At 36.9% G+C, this 25454-nt stretch overlaps 1 protein-coding gene across 1 annotated transcript in view; it reads left to right on the plus strand.

The window, feature by feature from the left end:
• The window catches only part of SPON1 (spondin 1), a 200016-nt gene that overhangs the window by 23403 nt on the left and 151159 nt on the right, over positions 1-25454 (plus strand). Inside the window, exon 3 of the mRNA XM_056354813.1 lies at positions 15786-15919. Coding sequence (XP_056210788.1) covers positions 15786-15919 — 134 coding nt within the window. The remainder of the gene's footprint in view (positions 1-15785; positions 15920-25454) is intronic.

The following is a 25454-nucleotide window of genomic DNA, read 5'->3' on the forward strand; positions in this document are numbered from 1 at the left end:
ATTATTCCAGGAGTGGCCTGAGAAACCCCGAGTGGAGTGGTGGGATCGTGTCTCTGTCAGTAATGCCCCTGCAGATGCAGTCCAGATCCAGTTAGTCTCTGCTGCTGCAGTGGTGCCCTGCTGCCTCATGTTCAGCTTGTCCACCAGGACCCCCAGGTCCCTTTCAGCAGGACTGCTCCCCAACCACACAGGTCTTGGGCTGTGCTGGGCTCTCTGGTTATGTCATCCCAGGTGCAGGATGCACTTGGCTTTGTTAATCTTCATACAGTCCTTGCTTGTCCACTATTCCAGCCTGGCCAGGTCTCTAAGGCAGGGGTCCTCAAACTTTTTAAACAGGGGGCTGGCGTGTGGATCAAGTGGTAGGCAGTCATCTGCGGCTGCTTGGTTTACCTCCCAACCCCCGGCGGGGGGGTGTGTCTGTAAATACTGGGGGCCGGACTGAGGACCCTGGGGGGCTGTATCTGGCCCGTGGGCCGTAGTTTGAGGACCCCTGCTCTAAGGTGTCTCTCCCCATGGATGGGTCTGCCTCACTGCCCAGTTTAACGTTACTAGCAGATTGGTGTGGATGCTTTCAATCCCGTCATCCAGATAATTTATAAAGGTACTGAACAGTGCATAGCTCAGTATTGATACTTGTCACTGTGTATGTTCCATACGACGTGAGTCTCAAATAATTTTGTCTGCCACTAAGAAAAAAACTGTAGAAGTGTATATTATAAAACTTGTTGGAACATCATTTTGCAATTTAACAACTCCTAATGCAAAACCTGTGAAAGTGTCTTGTTTGTCTTCATTTTCTTGTTCAAAGTCTCCAGGGAAGTATCAAAGGACCTGAGCCTGATGTCTCCCCTTAGCTAGAAGCTCTCATCATTGACATCTATTAAAATACAGCTAGGGTTGTAAAGTGAAAGTAAAGCAGGTGTAAGCCCATGTGCTATGTTCCCACCTCACGACTAGAATCACCCATGTAAATTAAGCCCTTCAGCAGGGTCATAAATAGCATATGTCATGCATAAGATGAGCACGAGAGCGCTGTGGTTCTCGTGTGCCCGTGCCTATCTGCTTCCAGTTGCGGTATGCTGCCGTTTAAACTCTCTCTAGTCCCTGTTCTTCCATGTCCATTTCCATGGAAGTATCTGAATCTCTCTTTGAAAAGCATGAAGGAGAGCATGTACAGGTGGGGTTTAGCTACTTGGGGCCTCCTTTTTGTCAGTATTTTCAGGTGGCTCTTGGAAGTGCAGTAGAAGGGCATCATCTCCTTTAGTCCGTGGAAAACTGGTTGCCAAAGGGAAAGCGAACACTGTTTGCTTCATGCGTAACACCTTTGCTGCTGCCTTTTGCCTCGTAATTATTGCATCTCTTCATATTTGAAAGACCAAGATAATGTGGGAGCTGAATGGAAACTAAGGTTTCAGGATTTCACAGACTCACGTGTAATACCTGCTATTTATAGTAATTGGTATTTATCTTGTGACTATCTGACTATCGGTAGCACACGAACAATAGTACAGTGAGTGTATTGAAGAGATGTTTTGATCAGCAGCAGGCAGTGTAGGGAGTTTTGTCTGCTTTGTAATTAATGTTACTGTTTTCTTCTGTTGCTACTATATGAAAGGCATACCCAAACAATACAGGAATATTTATTGACCCCAATTAGGGCTAGTAGTAAAAAGGACTACACAGAAGGGTCTTTTAAACAATGCAAAAAAAAAAAAAAAATTAAACTGGTTGAAATGAGAAATTTTCCCTGTCAAAATATGCTACAGTGCTAACTAGTTAAACAAATCACTTGGAAATTTTCGGTAGAAAGGTCATCAGCACTTTATATGCAGATAAAACTGAAGTATACTGTTCTTTTTATTACACTATATACAACAGAAAATGTATTGAAGCAGCAGTTGAGATGGTGACAAATCAAAACATTTAATTTCAGAATGGATTGTTTTGAATACACTTAAAGTTCTCCAAATATTTTTAAATTATTATTTCAATAAAATGGCATATTTCCAGAGGAAAAAAATATTTTGACAAAATTGTATTTTGAAACTGGAAATAGTGTAAATAACATTTTTCCTACTACTTGTAGTTAGTGGTAGGAGTTCTAAAGCCTAAATTTCAGTGTAGCAAGAAATACTACCAAATCAATTAGAAACTTAGTTTATTTTAAGATGTACCTTTGGAACAATAGAACGTCTAGGGTTGTTTTTTTGGGTTTGTTTTTCTTTTAATCTATTGCATTTGAAGTGGGTTTGCTAAGGCCATGAAGGAAAATGTTGGCAATAAAGCCAGCATAAATGTAGTTTTTGCTTGTTTAATTCACATTATAATTTATTCCGTTCTTCACATTCTTGCTTCCATAGATATTTGCCTGTTTTGCAGTGATAGAATATTACAAAAAGGTTGTTGATGCTACAGATCTGCAATTTTAAATTTTCCTTGCTTATGTGTCAAATTGATTTGGAAATGAATTTTCTGGTTTCTTAATGAATATCACAAAAAGCTGGGTTTTTTTCCTCAAAGAAAATTTACTTACCTCCCTCTTGGTCTATGACTACACATATTGAATTTCTATTTGCTATAATGAAATTTCAAATGAAACAGCTTTATAGTCTTGAAATACATATTCATTGGGATTAAATCCCTTTGAGGTTGAGATAAATTTGTGTTGTTTCTAAAGGTATTGTGTTGTCACATGTATGTATGGTAAGATGGGAGTACAAATTTTTAATTGGCAAGTCTATTTACACGCATAAAGTTGACACACATGAAGAAAGCTTATATTTCAAAACAAAACGTGCCAAACCATCAGGAGATTAAAACTTGATCTAGTGCGCATATATATATATATAATATATATATGGTTTCTCACGCATGCCTTCTTCACCTTGGTCTTAATGTGGTTTTGTCCTTCAGAAATTGGATGTCCCCTATGCAATTTTTCTTGGAAATGTACTTAGAATGTACAAATAATTTCAGAAGCAGATTTATCAAATTCAGTGCCTTTAATAATTTGGTTTGAAAAAATGTTGCATGCCAAGTACTCAACAAAATTCATGGTCCGTGCAGTAATACAGAACTAAGAGAACATTTTATTCAATACGTTGCTTGAAGCAAAATGTAATCAGTGTATCCACCAAAGATTGAAGAACCACTTCATGTGGCTCATGTCGTGGCTGGAGTAGTATTTTAGGCCCTGATGCAACAGCACAGTTAGAGCTTTTTATGTTTTACAAATGTTTTTGTAGCTTTAAAAATTAAATAAATAGTGATGTTTACCTTGGAAGATACCACTTCTTTTGTTAGCTTTATTCCTCTAATCATAATAGTGTAAAACTTCTTCAATCTCATGCATAGAAGGAAGCCTTCTCATTGAGGCATACTTAAGACTGCCACACCAGGCTTGGTGAGGGAGAGCTGCATTGAACAAACCACATCTTTACCACTGTACCTGCCTTGGAGTTAATACAAAAGCAAGATACTGCTATGTGTGTGTATAATTTCGTTTTTTAAACCTGGCAAAGTTTGTTAGTCCTTATAGTTTAATCTGTGTGCAAGTATAAATTGATGGAGTTCCATCTCAGTTTACAGCTCATTTTTTTGAGTACTTCAATTGACGGAGCTATGAAGAATTTTTTTTTATAAGCTTTTACCAAAATTCATTGTTATTCTGTTTTTTCAGAACCCCTTTCTGCATGTTTATTTCCTTTAAGAAGGTCGGACAACTCTCCAGCAAACATCTTCTACCATAATGAAATATATTGCTATGTTCGAGAGAATATAGAACTTCTCTGGAAAAAAGCAAAACAAAACACAAACAACCCTTGTACTTTTCTTTCCTGATACTCATGTCATTGTTTTGTTCCCAAAATAAACATTTTGTTCAAGGCAGTGTTCAGAAAAAGTGTCCAAACCATGCTTTAATATAGATGTAGTTTTAATAGTTGGCATGGTGAGGTTTTTGTTTAGTCACACCACTTAACCCACTTGGACTTCAGTCAGTGTTCGAAGAGAGCCTACCAAAGTCTTGAAAAGAAATCTGAAGTTTGCCTACAAGACTCTTCTTTTTGACAGACTATGGCTTTGCTATTGACTGACCACAGCGTGTCTTTCTGAAGCAGAATCCTCTCACACTGGAAGCGAGAAAGTGTAACACTTTTTGATTTCCTTGAAACTCTCAGCAAGCAGGTTTAATTTGCCAGAAGGGTACTCTAGGTAATATGAAATTAGGCTTTATAGAAAACCTGGGCACAGAGGCAGGCAGAGGAATTGCTCATGAATAGACTATATTATCTATGATGCCCTCTAAGTAAGGAAAGAATTTGAGAATCTGTGCATGAGTAGTTCATCAGCATATCAAAAGTAAGAGGAGCCGTAACCTGGATTATTATCTCTTGACTCTGCCTAACATGCAGGCACACACTCAGACACACACAAAGCACTTGGTGGCTTTATAATCACTTACAACTACTGTCAGTGCTGACAAAACCTTCCTGACTTTCTGCAGCTCTTCTGTACGAACAGTATCCCTGATCCGACAGCTGGTGCAAATTGTTAAGAAAAAGATTTGAGAGCTCTTTTAAGGAGGTAAATGCCACCTTAATTTTATCTACATAAAGCCTGTAGTTCCAGATCACCAGTATTTTTGCTCTAAATGTGGTTTTAGCAGTGGATTAATTCTCTCTGAAATATATTATGTTCTGTTCACAGTCATCTGAAGACTACGGGAATTTGTGTGGAATCTGCTTGAACTAGGTTGGGTTGTATATTTTGGCACTGAGATACTCACGAAGAACGTGAATAGCACATGTGCCAGAGCTGTTGATGCTTCAAAGCTCCAACACCAAGCAGGACAATAATGCTATTAAAAAGATGTATTTTCTGTAATCCTTAAATCCCTTCTTAATTTGAATGAGGAGCTCCAAGTGAGGTAGCTATTCTTGGCAGTATATTCATAATGCTGAATAGTGTAATATTTTTTGAAACGAAGGATAAACGAAAAGCCTGAACAAACTAAGCAACTGAGAAATGCTGATCGAGTAAAATGTGCAGACTCACATTTTACTAAGTATTTCAAATTACTTTCGTCAGTTCTGGTGTACTTAATTGCAGAACAGGCATTTCCTTTGTACTTTACCTTCAAATGTTACGTTGTATTGTAGAAAAGTGTTGCATCTATATTATCATTGATTACATTAGTATGGAAGGCCCATCTAGGTTGAAGCCCATGTTGCACTTTGTACTCCACAAAGTCGTTGTCAGAAGAGGTGGCCCTATGGCTGACAGCGCTCTGACAAATTCAAGGGAAAGGCTGAGGAGGAAGGCAGGCTGGAACTGTCACTGCAGGGAGAACCTGGGACATGGAAAGCTGCCTTCAGTAGAAGAGCTATATACGTCATTTGACCAGTCGCTATAAAATTTCTTCCTTACCTGATGTTTTATGTGTGTCAACTCAAATTTAACGTTCCTTTTCCTTTGATCGCCTGGTCTTGCAACTGTGTTCTTATCCGGGATGTTGTTCCCGAAATAGAAATGGTAGATCCTGAGTTTTAAATTGAATTGACAGTGAACCTGGAGTTCCTTGCCACAGAAATGTAAATGAGAAGTTCACCTGTGAGCAGAAGATAAGGTCTAGGTCTTCTGTGCTAGTCTACGGCATATATTTCTCTGGCATTCACATTAGTTGTGCATTGTTTATTACAGTGCTAAAGATATTGGCAATATATAGTTGTGGCAACTGTACGTGAAGGATCATAATCTTATTGAAAGATAATCATGTAATCAATTTCAAAGGGAAGAGCTACACCTCAGTCACTTCACTGAAATGAAGTAATTAGTAGGTAACGACTCTCACTCAGTCCACGTTGTCTGTTCTGATATGAAGATCAGATTTTCTTGACTGTTCTTAGTTAAGCTTTCTAGAACAGATGGTAAGAATGGTAGATTTGGGACCAGATCGTGCTTTCTCTCTCAAGTATTGTTACATTATGAACAATAGTGAGAATGTCAGGGTTTTGTTTATTTACATATCTCAACTGTTTGAGTGCTTAAAGCTTATTTTTTTTGGTGAACAGAAGTTCTGGACCACTGAATTTAAAATACATTATTGGCTGGACTTGAGTGGTGACTAGAGGTCCTTACTAATGAAATATCTATTAGCCACACTAAAGGTACAAGCTTTCAAGCATTTATAGATGGTATTTTTGTGCAAAAGCATCGGCAGGAGCTCAGGCAGGTGAATGGTTGGTTCAGAAACTAAGGAAGATCGCAGTACTAAAATGAAAAGTTTCATAGAGTTTTGAAAAATTATTAAGAATGTGCTGACAAGATATTAATTTGCATATAGCAAAAATGTAAATGTTGACTTTTAGCTGAAGAAATGTGCTCACAGCAATATATAGGCCTTCAGCTTTCCACAAGGATGTCCATAAACGTACATCTAATTTATCCTGGATTCAGTCCTGCAAGGTACTGAGCACTCTGCCTCTGAGTTGTTAATGAGCTTAAGTTGCATGATTAGCATAAGACCTGGATGTTGTTTTAGGTTCATATTTATAAATTTGTTTTGTGCTGAGACAGGATGAATTAGAATGAATTCTTTACCATATGGATTTGAATAATGTGAAGGAGGTGGGAAAAAATTTTTTTTATGCATTGTTAGTTTGGTGGTTTATGTGCATGTGCCTCTGCATGCGTGAGTGGCCCACCATGTCAACCAGGGATTAATCTTTTATTCACTAAAAATTGCCTGGATTTTCAGTGCTGCCAGATGCAGCACCATGTGCGTATATATATATATGCATGTATATATATATGTATCTGTGTATGTATATATGTAAAAGCTGCAGTAACAGGGCCAAAGTGCCCATGCTGACTTAAACATCAATTCTGGATAGTGACATGCTATACAATATTATTGATCAGCCCTATTGAAGGTGACACACAAGGCCACGTTTGGGGAGGAAGCTGGGAAGTCTCTTTGTCCCCTTTCAAGTGAGTTCATTTGTTTGTGAGAGTCAGAAATAAATGCAGTAGGAGTTTTGTTACTTGTTTTTAACTGAACATTTAAAAAAGTTCAAAGTTAGCACTCGGAACGTATGATCTCAGCCATGGGCTAGCAAACCAATGCTAGATGGGGTTCTCAATATTTTGGGGAAACTTTTCAGTCTCATGTCTCTCCTAGAAAGAAACACCAGTATATTGATCCTTTTAATGGAATATATCAGTTTTCACTATATTTTATTTGGAAAACTTTCCATTCAGACATAATTTCCAGTTAGAAGAAGAGGTCCATCACAAGTGACAAAAGGCTTTCAGTCTGGGTGGAGGGAAGGTTCAAGTGTCTGAGTCATTAGAACAGAGATTGCACTAGGGAGTTCTGCAGCCCTAAAGAGGGCTTCTCCATGCAGCAACGGTCTATTTCAGGACAGAGTTCTCACAGTCTCTTCCTCTGGGATCCCTCTGCTTTGTAAAACTAGTAAAACACTTCGCTAGGCCAGCAAGGAAGAGGCTGGCATTGCAACTTGGAAAGTCATCAAAATAAACAGAGCAGAGATCGGAACACGCATCAGTGCTTTCATTACCTGACTGTCAAACTAGTTTTTCCCCTTAATTCACCGAGCTGTGATGCAGAATGGATCAGAAAAGAGACTGGCTGAAGGTTACTCGTTTTGTAAAAGCTCACACTTGACAGTGAACTGCCTGATTCAGAATGGATACATGACTGTCTTCCATATCAGAAGTAGTCTTCAGTGGTGATCTCAGAGCATGCTCTACTAGGATCTCTCTCAGCTTTTGCAGGATAAATAACTAAATAAGGCTTGTCTTCTAATCTCAATGTGCAGCTAAATGAAAATACAAACATTTTTTGCTAAGCAAGGTTCTATCTTGTAGCAGTATTTAAATTTCCATTTTAAATTAATCTTGCTACAGTCCCCTGATAATGTTGAAAAAGCACTCCTGTGTAAAAGATGCAACTGTCAAGCTGGAGCTCTGCCAGGTTGGTTTTTGTTCTGCTTCCTGGATTCTGTGGGCAATGCACCCAGCTGGGAGATCTTTGACCGAATTTGGCTGTTCTTTTTTACAAAAGTGAGACAAAAGGTTGGTACACAGCGGGCCATCCCAACTTTATGGCTTCTATGGATTTCCCGAACTTGAATTTCTAATTGATTCTCTAAGCCACTTTTCCATCTAATTTGAGTTACTGGCATGTCACAGAGCAGGCTAAAGATCTGTCATCTCATACTTAATCTCCTCGTAAGCAACTCTTGTTTATGAAGTTAAGAGACCAATTTAAGGTGTAACAAACTGCTAAAGATAATAAGTACGTTTTTATAGAGGATTTAATATATTGTTTTGAAAAGGGAGCTGAGGAACAGATTACGCTATAGTGATTTGAGAGAGGTTGGTCAGCGTTAAGTCATGCCTTCCAATCAAGCCTTGTATCCACGCTGCCTTATTTTCTTCCACTTTCTTTTATGACACTGTGAAAACATTGCTTTGCCTTTCAACCTTTCAATACCTTTTATCTATCTAGAAAATCAGATTAAAATGGGCTCTGAAATACTAGCTAATTGCATTATATATAACTAAATAAAATGATAGCAAATATATTTAGGAGATATGGCAACAGTGGTTTTTGGTGTTTTTCTCTTTCCAAAGAAATTTATATACTATAATCTTAAATGGAAGGGTACTAACTGTGGTGACTGCATAAGAAATATACAAAATCCTTCAGCTTTTACTGCTTTCAAGGACTGTTACCTAAAAATCCTTGATTGTGAGGTTGATTTTTATATAACACTTCCTTTGGCAAGCAACATTTCTCCCAGGCTGAAAGTGCTTGAGACACCACTTATCAAAAGTTATTTTTTTCCTGTGAAAATTTCTTATCAGATTGAAATAGCAGTTATTTTTTGCCAAATAAATAATGTTCATACTGAAAAAGTTTGACAACATAAAACTGAGTATAAAATAATGCCTCTGCAGAAGTATTACACAACAAATCCTGCACATATCTTTGTTGAAGTTGATTGTGGTTATAGTCTTATCTGAATGGACTATGGCAGTTTTGTAATTTTGGAAGAACCATTTGCACTCTGATTTTGCATTTACAAGGAGGAGAGAAACAAGAAATCCATGAAAGCTAGTGAGAAGCCTAAGTGGTTGTGCTCTGTTTTTTAAATTTTTTGTTGTTGTTGGATTTGATTTGCTACAGGTGCTATTTTGGGTTGGCCTTGGCTCAGGTGAAGGGAACTGCAGCTAGAGAACTGCTCTGATTAATGCTGCCTATTCCTGGGGGGCCAGTAAAGCATGGCCACAGCATAGCCTTGCTGGGTGTCACCATCATCCTCACTGGTAATTATTCTGTTTTAGGGCTGCAGTAGGACAGTTTTGCTTCCTAATTCTTGGAACGGAGTTTTGAAAGTGATGTTTCTTCATTTTCATCTGACTAAGTGTTCATAAAATCTACCCCTTTTTCACATTTTTTTCATGCTTCCAAATATAAAGTATATTTAGACCGTAAGTGACTCCTGATTTCATTGAAAAGCACGTTCAGTCTTTTAGGTACTTCCTGAATATAATGAAAAAAAAACCCACCCCGAAACCACAAGTTAATGTGCTTGAACTGTTCAGCATGGAGTCTGCCCTCAGTAAATTTACTCTAGACTTAGGTCTAACTTGATTAAATTATATATCAAGGTGAGCCAAATGTCCTGTTTCTTTGAAACATAAGTTTTTGATTTTGCCCAGGATCCTCATACATCATTTCACATGTAAAAGGAGTTGTGTAGACTAAGCACAAGGTAGGAAGAATAAAGCTATTTGTCATGCGAGGCACAGAGTGACTCATTGCTTTTGTACAAAAACGTCACAAGAAGTTCCTTTACACAATTTACTTGTGCTGATGTGCCTGATCCTGCGACTCATTTGTTTGCTGTAATGCTTATGCCGGGGTGCGCTCTTGGGCAAGAGTTAGCTGGTGTATTTTGGATCACTGTGTGCCAAGGTGTGTAAAGCAACTTTGGTCTTCAGAATAATTTCTGATGAGGCTTGTTGGATAGTATTGGGTGTGTTAAGAAGCTAGAAACTTAGAAGAGGTTTCATAAGGTGATGCTATTTTCCTGATGGAACTTAATATTTACTTAACAGCCTTTTAAACTTGAAATGAGGATTTTTCTTAGCCAAAATAGCTACTTTTTAAAGAAAGTTATAGATATAACCCAGTGAGATCCATAGTGATGAGAACAGTGAGCTTTCAGTGCCTAATATAGTTTATCTGTTTGAGATTGTAAAAGTGTTATTTTATCTGGGAAAAGCTGGATTATCTGGCAAAAATACTAGTTGTATAGTCTGGTAAAGTAGCTTGAATTAATTTACCCAACTGTTTTCATGGAAATATTAATGTTACAGTCCACAAGAAAAAATCATGGGAAACGAAGATTAAACTTTGGACCTCGTAGTCCACTCTTAGTGACTACTTAGATGAAAACTCTATCAATTCACAACAATCGATGTTCATTCATCTCTCGGACAGCTTTTACTTAATTGCACATTTTCACTGTACAAGCATAACCCTGCGTAAGCCTTAATAATTCAACATTTTACAACATTGTTAACTATGGTTCAAACTCAAGAAAAATATACAATATAACATTTTAAATTTATAACAATAACTTAACAGCATTTAATCTGTATCTGTCAATATACAACTTTTCATATATACTGAATTAAGTATAGAAGAAATTGCAGTTTTAAGCTTTCCGTAGACAGTCTCCTAGGCAGAAAAGGCTGTTTAGTGTAAAAAGCTCCCAGTCTAGTGCTTTATCTTTAATGCCCTTCAGGTTCTCTTCACGTTGAACTACTTTCTTTCTGCTTTTGTTTGAATTGCACCTTAGAATAGACCCTGCTGTCTGTCCTACAACAGGTGTAATGTAGCTCTTAGGTCTGTTTAGCATGAAGATCAATATGAAGTACAGTATGACTGTAAGATTCTTGCTAGCAAAAATTTTTGGGACACTGTAATGCATAAGATTCTCATACAAGACTCTCTCAGTAGCTTTTTTTCCTTTTGATCATCCAACACAGCCTTTTTTGCAAGGAACACACTTTGCAAATTGTTTGTTTTAAAGAAGGAAAAGATAGTTGGACAGAATTCAAATACTTTTCTTAGAACATCTCATGCACAAATCAATTGTTTAGGGGTTTGGTGTCGTGTCCCGTGTCGTTCCCCCCCCCCCCCCCCCTTTTTTGGAAGGTGATTTAGAAATCCTTCATTGTTTTCCTCTTCTTTTGCTAATATACATTGAAGACTTGATCTGACTGTCTGGTATTACACCTTGTAGAATTGGAAGGGTCCTTTACCTGCCCCCACCCCATGATTCCAACTACCTCGTGCATGGGATGTAAAACAAGCAGGTAGATGGATGCACAGAGAGGCAGGTAGGTGGTGAGGCATGTAACTTGTGCTGATATTGCTTTCACAGAATTTACCATCATGTTATCTGATGCATTTAATCTTTAATTCATAAAATCTGTGATCAGGTAATAATTCAAGAAGTAAACTTGTTTTCCAGTTGCAACATTGTAGGACATCTATGTAAAGTTTGTGCTAGAAGTTACCAGAACATAGTGATAATCTACAAGTGCATTTTAGCAATGCCTTTGTTGAATAGATATGCTCACTTTTCTCCAGTGCTCCAAGGTATGGCTCGTTATCAGACAACTTCAGTCTTCTGGTGTGGTGTTAAAGATGACAAATCTTACTGAGAGCCCAGCAGTGCTTGGTGGTACTACACAGCTTTGAATCATAGTCTGCATCAGATTGGTTGCTGACACTGCAACCAATTCTTCTGATTCTAAGCCCAGACTCTGAAGGAACTACTGTGTCCTTTAGTCAAACAAATTGGTTACATGAAGCATATCTTTGAGGTAGTTTTTGTTTTTAAACTGACTTTGTACATCATTAGTTTTTCATTCCATATAATAAATAATCTGTTCTAGAATAATTCCTAAAGGCCAAGTATTATTGCCATTATGCAGACTCAATTTTTATAATGGAAAGTTTCCTCAAGGAGAAGATAGTTTTGCAACATTCTGGAAGTCAGACTCCATGTTACCTCTTCCAGAGAAGAAAACTGCCCACAAAATTGCTTATCTTGTGAACTTTGTGTGGGGTTTTTGTTTCATTGTTTTTTAAACTCAGTTGTTCCAGTAGAACACAGCTGTTTCAGTGGGTGGAAAGTGATAAATGACCCCATGGAAGGGGAAGTGGTGCTGAAGAACCTAGCCAGTGGTTTAAACTAAGGAAGTAGACACCAGGCAGTAGAGGATTTATGTAACTTCATCTCCTTTTGTACTTGATCCTTTCTTTGTGTTGTGTAGCATTTTTACTTTTTTTTTTTTTCCTTAAATATGTATACGAAATTAACAACAGACAGGACAATTGCCTGGTTTCCTTTATTTGACTACGTGTGTAGAAATCAGAAACAGACAGGAAGCTCTGTCACTCGGCATGAAATGTTCCAGTTCTGAGAAAAGAAAACCACTTGTTCATGTGTTTAACAACTAAGCAGTTATCCAGTCCTACTTTTCAGGAACAGACAAAAATCATCCTCAATCTCATCAGTGTCTGGAATATGCAAAGAATGCACAACTGAGCCTGGAGGTGGTAAATTCTCCCTTGTAATGTCCCTACTTCCATGTTTCTAGATTTACCCAAGTTCAGATGAGTTCTACTTTCTGTGATACTCATTCAAATCTGGGTTAACTCTTGAGTCTTGTTCAGGATTTACACTAGTTCCCCTGAAGGAATAAATTAGTCCAATAATATTACAATCATAATGGGAAAAAAACCCTAAAATAACCACAAAACCCACACAGAAACTAAACAGAACGTTAAGAATTAATGCCATTGCATTTGTGAATTCGAAAGAATTAGCCACATAGAGATCCCCTCTCTGAGATCTCAGATTCTTTGGCCAAGTGCTTATTTTAATTTTTAGGATTTTTGTCCAACATGTTGTTAATTTACTGGCCTATTCCTGAAAGTGTAAGGCTTCCCATTACAGATAACCTGGGGTTTAGAAGCTATAATTTTACAAATGCTACATTTTAATCCGTGTTTCTTTTTCTTGCCAATTATTTCCTTCATGCCTATGTGGTCTGACTTGATTCCAGAAGAAAATTCAGGATTATATTATTTTTAGAGATTATGTATTTGCGTGCATGCGCACGCCCCCCCCCCCCCCCCAGTTGGCCAGAGTACATTTGCTTTCTCCAGTGTTATGTGTGAGTGCAATAATATCGTCCAGCACTCTAAAATACCATGGAATACTATTGTATATGTAGTGAATCCATTCTGCATTGCCCATAAGAACTTTTTATAAAGACTCAAACCCCCATAGATATGGAAGAAAACCCATCTTTCCAACAAATATATTTGAGATGGGTTTATATTTATCTGAAGTCCTAGAATCTGGATAACTCCTCTGAATTTTATAAAATATCTTATAATAACTTTTTATTTAATCCTCTCAGATCAGTGGGCATTTGAGCTTTTCCAAGTAGTTTAGATGTTCTTTATTCTGTCAGCATTGGGAGTCTTTATTAAGAAAGCTTCTGTCTAATTTTTCTTCAAAGGAACTCTCTTTGAAGGACCTTATTCTTTTATGGTCAGGTTTTCCCAGGAGATACTTACTGCGTAAGTCTTCTTGCTTTGATGGTTAGTGATGCAGGAAATCATGATGTAGCCTTGAGGTTCAACCACTTCCTGTTCTTCCAGGACTATGTTCTAAAACACAACCAGAACTTTAAAATTATTTCATTAGAGACATCTGCGTATCTTGAGAACATTCATAACTTGCTAGGTTGCAGAAATTGTGTAGGCTATTTTGCAGTTTTCATCTGGGAAGAGAATATGGAACTAGTGAAACTTGTACAGTCATTTGCATTATTTCAATTTTTCTGGAAAAGCTGTCTTTTTTTAAGAACTTTCAGATGACGTTCTGAGGGCCCTTGTAATGGGAATTATCATGCTTTGATATAACGTACAATAACATTTTATTTTGTATGAGATAGTATTTTTTTTTCACTCAAAAACTTCCACCAGAATTAGGTTTTGATTGAAAATGAATTACTGAGAGATACGGATAAAAGGTCAATCAATATGGTCCTGAATATTGGGACAAGTAAACAGGTTTTTATCTTTACTTTACTGTTGCAGGAATAAGGCAGAAAGAATAAATACAGTTGATAGCCAAGATGGAATTGTAGACTAGGGATTTCTTGATTCAAATTAAATATATTATACTGCATCAAGTGAAAGGAGAAACTGTGGAGTGTGAGCTTAAGCCTACAGTAGATCCCATGCTTCCCATTAATAAAAATCTAGTGAAGTAGCAGCCGTACATATTGTGTTTAGTTACACAGATTCTACAAAGCATTAAAAAAGTTGAAAAATATTAATGGGTTTAGATTAACCTTTACCCTATTGCCCTGCTAAATATAGTTTCCCAGCACTCCTCTGGGCCAGTGTCCCTTTATTTTGCCATGGAAAACCAGAAATGTTTGTTGGCTCATCTAAAAATATTTGGGAATGCTGGCAGTATCACTGGGTGAGACAACACGTATGTCTGCTCACTAAAGTAGATCTGGTCAAACTTTAGATATTGCCACTTTTTCAGAATGTAAAATAGGGTGGGGTTTTTGTCAAAGTACTTGTTTAAAGTTCCATTTACTGCCAGAAGATTATTTTCTTAAATTGTAATCTGGTAAAACTGTGTGAGTTATTAGTACCAGAATTCTGAAAAATCTCCTTCAGAGTTGGGTCTTGTTATAAATTGATAAATACAACTTCTTTCTCAAAATGGTAAGGTTTGTAATTCATTGGCTAAATATGGACCCAATGTAGTGTGAATTGTGGCTTCATTGAATAAAAGCAGACCACTGAATAATTTTGAAGAGAAATGTAGCAATATCATAGCATTGCCTGTTTCCAAATAAAATTTGGCAGCTTCTCATGAATTTTTTTTTTTTTGAGATCTGATAAACAGAAGGTTTAAAGTATGATCCATGAAGTACATATGTAGTGAGAAAGCTATTTGGTCACAGACACTTTTGAGTAAAATCCTTAGAACACCACAGGTACCAAAGCAGCCTATCTCATTTCGTATTGACATAAACCACTTAAACCCTTCTGTTAAATATCAATCAATCAGAAAAGCAAAAATGTGTGCAGATTGGACTAAATAATGGTCTCTGAATTATAGATTATTATGATTCACGTACTACCTCTTTTGACCTGGACATTCTTTTGATACCCTAAGAGTAGTACTGTTTAAAGAAAGGTTATCTTAAAAAGCTAACAAAAAAGTAAACAGACTGACTCCCCTTTTTCTTTAACATGTTCCATCTTCCTAACCAGTTCAAATAATATATTAAAAAGTAGAATTAAGCATCTTTTATTATTTTCAGTTCATTAATATTTATAGGAAGTTCCAGTAATCAGGATCTACCAAAAAGGTTATTTGCAGACATGCTCAGAAAAGACAAACTTCTGTTCACCTAGAACTGAATTATTCTTCTGTCTTTGTTTTGTGGGCTTGATGCTTTCATTTCAGTGAGTGATCTGCATGTTACAAATACGTTTACAAAAGTAATGCTGAGCTAAGCAGAGAATATTCTAAGTAATCCCAGTGAAGGAAAACATGAGCTGACAAAACATATTTGAGAGGTATTGGCTATGTCTGTCCTTATATTGCTACATTCTTCTTTTTATGCTTCCTTAGATCATAGATGAGGAAGAAACACAGTTCATGAGTAATTGTCCTGTTGCTGTTACCGAGAGCACGCCTAGAAGAAGGACACGCATTCAAGTGTTTTGGACGGCTCCTCCTACTGGTACAGGCTGTGTAATTCTGAAGTAAGTATTTTAAGGTATATTAAACTAACCATTAAAGTTCAGTTACTAATAAATCTAGTATTTATTAGATTAGGAACTATTGGAGTTCTTAAATGCTTTTTTCTCCTTTGACACGCTTGACCAAGGATAGTTCTACTTGAACAGTTACATGTTGGGGACTTGAAAGACCAGATTTTCAAAAGTTACCCCAAGCCTTCGGTAACTGTTGGCTTGGTAACCCTAATTGGACTTGGTAGGCTATCAGGCATTTATTTCACTTAAGCATATAAAAATACTGAATCTTTAAGATCGAAATTGCATCCATCTGGTTGAGATTCAAGTAAAAAACATGCTCTTAGTTGAGGTGAATACTAAGAATGTTCTGTAGAGTCAGGATTTTCTAAATGGAGATTCATCAGTAAAACCAGATATATTTTTTTAGGGGTGAGTGCTTTCATTTTAGAGCTGGTGATCCTTTACTGATGTTGTCCTATTATTTCTACAATCTGTTTCTAAAGCGTGCGTATTCATGCTTTTTAAGCAATAGACAAAGGTACCATTATGTAGGTGCACTTCACTTTAGGGCCACTTATTTGACTGTAGAAACTTTAGGTCACTTCTTGCTATGAAGAGTATCAGAGGGAAATGCCAGAGAACCAGAAGAGTCCTGTCTCTTAAGATTTTGCTTGTCATATTTAATAGGACAGATTAGTGAAACATGCATGGACAAGTCTGATGTCTTTGCTTGCTTTGAATCTGTCTGGGATAAGCTTTTGCAATTGCTAAGATGTGCCCTGCAGTAGACCAAAGAATTTCAAAGAATCTTATCAGTACTGAGGATGCCTTTAGAGGCACAAACCACTTCTAGACTTTTAAGGAGATGCTTGTGTAAAGGTTGTGCTGAAGTTCAGACAAATGTGTTATTAAAATTGCAACTGATTTCTGAAATCAGTTAGGCTACAAATGTAGCCTATGTACTATGTAGAAATGTAGTTAGGCTACAAAATCGCTACCAGCAAAACTGGTCCATGGCTGCTCTCCTCTCACTCTGTGGTTCGCTTTCTTCTTTTGCCGATTGCCACAAAAGGTAACGACCCTTTTCTTCCAGGTCTGTGAGGCTGACCTACCCCAGCCCTGACACTGGCTGAGGAACAGTCTCAAGTCTTTGGCAGTGAGCTTCTGCTGCTGCCTCTCAGTATCAGCGAAATAATTTTGTTTAAATTATGTGTTTTAATATGTACGGAAGCAGTTCAACAATACACTTGCAGTCTTAAGCTCAGGAGAGACAAGTGTACATTGGACTGCAGGAAAACTGTGAAACCTGCTGCTTCCTGGATGGTGAGACACATTGTGTGTTGAAGTTTGAGAGTTCCTTGAGCAATCAAGAAGATTTTTTCTGGTGTTGCTGGGCTCTGTTTATCAGTAAAGCTATTTACTTTTCTCCTCTGGACTGCCTCCCTCTTAGCTGTGTTGCAAATACTACTTAAGGCACTTACTGTGTATATAGATACAGTATACAGTATAATAATAATAATGTGATGATGTTTTGCACACGCTTTTAAAGACACAAGGTTTAAACTTTAATCCAATAATGGTATGCAACAATAGAAGTTGATGGATTTTTTTTTTCCTCATTACTGTCTTAAGCAGAATTGCCATCACCCCCAAAAATGAAACAATATTTTTCTCACTGCAACTTAAACATCTGTGGCTGAAGTTGATTCAGGGGCCTGCCTGGGTCTTGTCAGCAAAGGAATGTAGTAAAGTACCACCAAATGCAGGAACCTTGATAAATGTTTCTTCTCCCTCCTCTCAGCTGATCAAGTCACGCTGGATGTTCAACACACTCTTATTTTTACACTGTGAATACTCACATTATTGCAGAAAACTCAAGAGAGTCTCTAAAAATTAAGACAGAACTGCAGTTCTTATGTTAATATGGACAAAAGTATGGAATTGTTGCTGTCTTAAAGAATGTGAAGAATAAATCAGTGGCATAAAACCTTCTCGGACTGCCGGATGACAACAAAACAATGAAGTGTCCATATAGAGTTTAGCTGACTGGCAGCAGTTCCCATAATCTGTTTGGGCAGCTAAAAGAACATCTTAGAAACTGAAGTTCATAGGGAAAAGAAAAAATTTTGGGGGTATGACCATCTATTTACACTGCATTGTGGGTATTCTAGGTGTGTATGTGCTGGTGAAAGTGAAAGTTGTAAGGTACTTTCCAGTAAAAATTATGTGAAAAATACAAACTTGCCTCTCAATGGCTGCTTTATTGACCCCAGAGGGTAACTGGTCCGCTCCCCAGGACAGTTCAAAAAAAGAATGAAACAGTGACCCTCATTAGGAATTGCTGATGCCAGAAATTAACATCATAATGTGGTGTTTGTGCTGCAGTGCAGCCCTCAATGGCAGCATACGTGGCAATCACTGGTGTGGTTCTGGCAGGAACAACATTTACATTTTTTCTTTTGTATGTAAAGCTTTGACCACATCTAAATTAATAGTTTACAGTCAGCATCCTTTATAAACCTCCCTTATGGTCAGCTCCCATAGAATAGCATAGAAATGTTGGATGCAATCTTTAAGTGTTATGTCATTTGTGAAAGCTGTAATGATATGATAAAAACAGAAGTCTAAAAGCAGTTATTATTTTAAATATTTAAGTCCAAAGTCATGGAAAAATTCTGAAACCTTGAACTTTGGAGGAAACAAAAGCCTTCTGTATTTTTCTTTTTTTTCTGTGTGTAATAGTGTGCAAATAGTTTTTTATTATCAGTATGTATCTATTTCAATCCTTGGAGACTGTCTGGTCATTTTCTTTCAGAATTTCCAAAACAGAATGGCAGTATTTTGGAGCTTGTTCTGAATCATAAGGATATACTTAATCCTTTTCATTATGTTCTTGTCTACTGACTTCAATATACAGAAAAGTTAAATGTAGTCGCAAGTTAAACATAGCTGATCTGTAAAATCTTGTTATTGTTTTAGTGCCAAATATTTGGGTTATTTTTAAACTTATAATTGTATAATTAAGTATAGAGGCTTCCAGGAAGTTTTTCCTGGACTAATGGTGAGGGGTTTTGGACATTTATTTTTTCCATGGTTTGTGAAGTCTGATACCTTTTGATATAAACACCTGATTGCACACATTTGGCTAGGAGTCTTCTCAGTGCTTTCTAGGAATAGTTCATGTGATTGATTTGGTTTTGATAAGCATAAACTGACACAGAGAAATGGTAATCTGTAGCTCTAGGGTTCAGTAAGGGATGCTAAGTAAGTCTTTTGGCATCAGCACACATGTGTAATGCTGGCTTCTTCTGTGACCGCAAAATTCAAAGTTTAGGAGAACAAATGTGAATTCAACTTATCATTCCTACTTTGCTTTCTAAAACATCTTTCTGTGTGAAAGTTTAGAATTGGGGAAGGAAAAAAAAAAAAGAGGGAAATGGATTAACATACGATGTTGCACTGTAATTGCTTAGTCGAGAATAATTCATCCATTCTCTTCATTCCCACTAAGTGATGACAGTGAAATAGCCTAAAGGTTCAGATCCTTCCAGACTCTTTATTGAAACTGCCAGCGTACAGAATGCGCTTCAGGAATGCAAGCAATTGCTGAGGCTCTGTTTGTCCAAACATTTAAGCCTATGCCCCAGTCTCACTGAAGACATAAGACGGAATACTGCTTAGATGGTACCCGCTGCTTGGGAGACCCTCAATCTTTACGCCCTCTTCCTATTTGCCTGATGTCTGCTAGGAACACTGTATAGCTAAATCCAATTATAGGAAGGTACACAGACTCCAGCGTTACCAGCTGTTAAAATGATTTCTGCAGAGGGATTAAATGGAGAAACAGCGTATCACTTTGGGGATGGCCCCAGATACTGCAAGACAATTTTAAGCACCTTGATTTTTAGAATGACCTAATGGAAATAGAATGCATTGTCAGCTGTGAGATAGCCCAGTCAGCCTCACCACAGCGTTAGGTGCTTGACTAGAAAGTTTTGCTGTGTGGAACAAAGTTATTATAACAACATAAATCAACAGAATGCACTCGGATCTTAGCAACCAGGATTCGCTTGGCTGCCTCAGCATCTGTGCTAGCTTCAGAAGCTCCCCAGATACCAGCATGAGCAGGGAAGTGCTTACAATAATATTTTTCCTGTTTGTATGGTTAGAAATACCTATTTAGACCATTCCGAGCTTTCATGCTGTGCACAGTCTACTTGTTTCTGTGTTCACAATGCAACATTTAGTCTTTCTATCCCTGTATATTTTCCCTTATTTCTTGTGATTGATTGGATGCCAAGGTGCTATGTGGAAATATGGGAGAAGCAGGTCATTTCCTTCATCTCCTGATAAAAGTTTCTGTTCTAAAACTTATTTACTAGATTTTTGGGATTTTCAGAATGTATTGGCTCTCTAGTATCTCTAAAACCTACTGTTAAAACGTTCTTGAGATATTTATAATTATTTTTGCTATGTGCAATTTCTATAAAAATAATCATATAGACAATTGAGCAGTGGCAGAGCCTAGTGGCATTTATATAATCACATGGAAGTAAAGAAATTTTCTGTAAAAAAAAAAAAAGGCTAAAAGAGATTTATCTAGTTCAACAAGGACAGTCTTAAATATGGATTTGAATTCCTGATTTGCACCATTGATAGAGAAAAGATAATAAAAGTTTATCAAAAGTTTCTTGGCAGTGATGGAGAATCACCTCTTTTAGGCTGCTTTTAGCCCCAGATTTCCAGGTTCAACTGGTTAGTTGTGTTCTTCAACATAGTGTCTCTGTTCAGTGTGCTACTGAGCAGGCAGGTAAAGGTTTGATGTGTGATGGAAAATACAGAACAAATAGTTTTCTGCAAACACTTTTAGAATTCTGTAATATAAAACAAGAGTGAAGAAAATTTTGAAAATTGTCTTAGCTTGTCACATTAAAATTTCATGGTAGGGAGAATCTTGTTAATATCCAAGTTGATTAAATCTGTCAGCTGGTGTAGATTTCATGAAGAAGCAAGTATTGCTAGATGGTAATTATCTTTTCCTCCTTTGGCATTTGGTGTTTTTTGCTGAGCCTGAGATTAGTTGTTACTGTAGTAAATGATGGCCACATACAGACAAGTTATATTCAATTTACCATTTAGAAAAGAAGCCACAGTTCTCTGGTTGGCTCATGGAATAATCGGCTTCTCAGGCAATGGACGTGACTTGTATGGGAAATGTAACAAAAGTTCTTGCTGCCAAGTTATTTATTTCTGCTATACATCTAATCCTTAAACAACCACCAAATTAAAGTCTGGTATCTGTAAACAGTGTTTATTACTACTTGCAGAAATTCACTGTACTCGTCATGATGTCTCTGCTGATTGTTTCTGAAAATGTTTTCTGAGCCATCTCCAGGGAAATATTTTATAATTCCAGGAAAAGTGTGAAACTTACTGTTTCTCTTCATATTTAATTATCTTCATGATTGTAATTACAATGGGCTTTGTTCGTATGTAGTCAGAAGGTAGAGGAATTTTAAAGAATTTGTGGTCTTCCAAATAAAAAACTATGATATATTTAGTATATCAGGTATCTATTGGCAAAATCTTTTAGGTAGTTGTATTATTGTAGCAAGGCTATCACACCTATGAGGAAAACTTCATTTCTAGTACATGCGTCTACACCTTGGATACAATAGTTTCCAGCCTCCATGCAGATACTGGAAGTACTCTTGCTCTTCAGCCTTCAGCGCTCTGAGAGCGACTGAACTCCAGCTAGAGCTTTTTGAACACGTGCTGTTTGATTCCATGTAACTTCAAGCATTATATTTATTCAAGTCACTTGGCATCTCACTCAGAGTAAACACTACACTGAAATGTGATGTTGGAAAAACTAAAAGAGGAACCAAATGTCACAAAAATCCATGAGTTCCTAACTACATTTACATACTGAAACTGTCTTGATACACAGCCAGATCTCTTCTCTCTACATTCAAACTCACGATGAGATCCAGCCAGGCAGTCCTTAGGCCAGAAACAGAGCACAAGGCGTTTGGAAAACAAAACCCCAAAACCCACAAAACACAAGGGCAGCTCCATGGTGTGTAAATTAATACATGACCAACTCAGTAACACTGTCTCAAGAAAAGTGTTTCTGACCATTTCAAATTTGGCATTTCTGATAATGAAATGTGTTTCAGAATTAATGTTTCTTACTAAAAGTGTTGATGTTATGATTCTCTATCACAAAGACAAGTTGCACAAATTTACTCCCACCAGAAAGAAGTTCCAGTTGTTAACGAGCTACAGAGTGGGCCTGCGTCTGTAGCTTCCACGCACACAAAGGAGTCTGACTGTGCTGCTTCTGAAATTATTGCCAGTCATATAAAAGGAACATCTGATAGATGATCACAGAGTTGAACTTAAAAGAAAAAAAAGGTGTATCTTAGTTACCACTGAGGTATTTGTGTGTTACTTTTCAGGCTTGTCCCAGATTTCTTGTCAGTATCGATGAGGTGGCAGAAGGAGGAGTGGGGCAAGTTTGTACGTTATTCAGGTTGCTAGGCTAAGGTGATTAAGCAGTATAAGTACATTCTTTGCTTCTTTCTCATACTCTCACTGCCAAAACATTTTCTTTTCTTTTTTAGGCTGTAATTACCCAATATGTGCATTTTTCCTTGATTTTCTGGGATAATTACCTGAGTAATATGTAGCTCAAGTCTTTTTCTATATGCTTAATTGGTTGTTTCTTTAAATGCTTTACATGGGATGTATTCTTTAAATGCATCCTATTTGTTAAAAAACATGAAATATGATGACTTTACATGCTCCTTTAGGACTCCTGAATACTCGTGCGTTCTTGAAAAAGAGATTTGTGGATTTGTGCTTATTGCAAAATACCGCTATTTTGAAGCAGATGAGCTACTAGTACATAGTGGAAGATCTATGAGGAGTTCACTGTAAAATTGTTCCTCTAAATATTCAAAGTTAAAAAACAAACACCCCCCCACTCCCCGCTTGTTTGAATTGGATATAAGCTTGTTATTCAGTCTTTTCCATTTCTCCTTTCAGTCTTGTGCAATTGTCCAGCTACTTACATCAACAACTTTACCTGGCTTTTATTAGAATACTAATACATGGTCAGAGCACAGTTATAAAGCATTTACTGAAAGATTTCCATTATGGCTAAATATAACGGCCAAGGAAAAATAGAGAACAATCTACCTTCCTTGCCTAGCAAGAGCTCTCAGTAACAATATGCTGTTTATGGAACAATAGAACATAACTGTTCTCATATTATAAATAGCTATTTTCATTTTCTTAGTAGTATTAATGTCTTCTGCATGCAGAGAAATGATCAAAATTCCTATACAAATAACTTAAAAATAAAAAAATCCTTGTCTTCCAGTTAACTACCGCATGACAAGAGCAGTAGCTTCTGAACTTCATTTTTGATAGAGATAATAGCAGTATAGCTTAATATTTCTTTGTACGCAGCTTAAAATATTTTTTGTAGACGCTTTATGCATTTCTACACAATTAAGATAGCAATCTAAGATATCTCTAGAAATCCTAACATTCCTTAGAACAAATACAACCCTTCATGTATAGAAAATGTAGTAATTTTCCATATACAGTTCTTTCAACCTGCTTTAATTTTCCCCCATTCTTCACTTTTAGGATTTGGTGTGACAGCATTGTGCAGAGCTTTAAATGGCTAGGGACATAGATTGGAAGTGAGTAGATTTGGGTTCATTCTTGTCTTTCATACTGGGTTATCATATACAGCTCAACTCATTTCTCAGTGCCTCTGTTCTCTCAAAAGCAACTAGAGGCCTGTGACTCTTCATAAAACACTGCAAGATAGAAAAGATTGTGTTAGCATTGCACTATTCTAATTCCTTAAAGACAATGTCAATGTTTTCTTTGTCCAGCTATTTTAAAATCATTTCTTACAAAATAAAAGGACAAAAAAATAAACTTTGCAATGTAACCAACAGTCCTATATTTAATTTTTAGGCTAAAAATCTACAGTTTACTTGTATTAAGAAGGAAAAACATCGTTCTGCATTTCTATACAGCTTCTATATTTATAGCAGTTCTAATATTAGATTGCAAAAATTGACATTTGCATTTTAATATATATAGTAGCAGCCCCCTGGATCTACTGATGAAACACATCTACATCTAAACCAAAAATCCATTTCACTTTCTTTTTCTCACAGATTTAATATTGTTCCTTTAACTTCACAGTGGAAGCACATGGATTTGGAGTGTTGTAAATGGATTTTCTTGTAATTTTGTGTTCTTCTAAATAATCTTTTTTACAGCACAATTAATATAGTAATCCTATAAAATCTAGCTAGATTCATTCATATGCTGTTTTGTTTGCAAAGATGTCATGTTGCAAAGCAGCTTAATCATTTTGCTACTGAGAGATGGGTCTGTTCCTTAAGGAGTGCAAAGCAATGGAAACACAATGAAAAAAAGAAAAGAGTAAGGAGAGGATGATGGTCTTTCCTCTAGTGATAGGAGGAATCTAGTTATGGCTTTATTATGAAGGATATTTTTCACTGTTTCACACTGTACCTTGAAAATGCCTACGATAATTTAATATTTGAAAAAATCAGTATTATGGCACATTTTGTGATAAATGCAAGTAACGTGCAGTTACTTTCATTGGTCCATATGGTTGGTTTTTTTGCACAAATAGTTGCATTTTTGTAAAACAAGTTGTTCTACAAAAGTAAAAATAAAAAAAAGTATCTTTATGTGCAACGTGGTAGGAATGCAGGCATTAAAAAAGTACAGCACACTCCTAAGACACTGATAAAAGTTCTTTTTTTGTTCATCATTGAATTTTCTCCACATTTTCTTGGGAAAAACTGCAACTAAGAATAATAATTAAAGTGAACAGCTGACAGAAGCTCAAACACAGAATTTACCAGAAGTCAACTGTATTCTCATTTGGTACTTAGCAAAAATATATGGAATATTTAAAGCTTTCAGATTTATTTCTTACCAATTATACATGCTGATTTTCTTTAGCATAGAGAAGCTATTGCAAATGATGTTAGAAGGGACTCTGGTGAAATACTGAAGTCTTTTACTGTCTGACAGCAGTATGACAATAGGATGAACTATGGTTGAGTTTCCCCTGTACGCCTCGATTCTTCTTAAAGGTGGAGCCTTGGCAGTCCCAGTAAGGAAGTGGTGCCGGTACTAACCTGTCGTTGCTACTGGTCTGCTAAAATGATTCCTCTGATGCCCTTTATTCTCAGGTGCTGCAACCCTCTTTTCAACCTGTGCCTTCCTCCAGTCTTCTTTTCTCTAGGCTATTCAACCCCAGCTTCTTCCATCTTTTTCTCCTTCTAGATATCTCATTGTTCTCATTTGGTCTTCTCTGAACTATATCCTTGAATTGTGGCACCCCAAACTGGGCATTGTAATCCTGCAGTAACACAACTCCCCATGGTCTTAGACAAAGCACTTCCACTGAAGTGTTTGCTGTTTTTCATAAAATAACATTTATTTGTGTCCAACTTCTGATCCACTAGACTTC

The sequence above is a fragment of the Falco biarmicus genome, chromosome 10, assembly GCF_023638135.1.
Source record: "Falco biarmicus isolate bFalBia1 chromosome 10, bFalBia1.pri, whole genome shotgun sequence".
NCBI classification, from domain to species: Eukaryota; Metazoa; Chordata; class Aves; order Falconiformes; family Falconidae; genus Falco; species Falco biarmicus.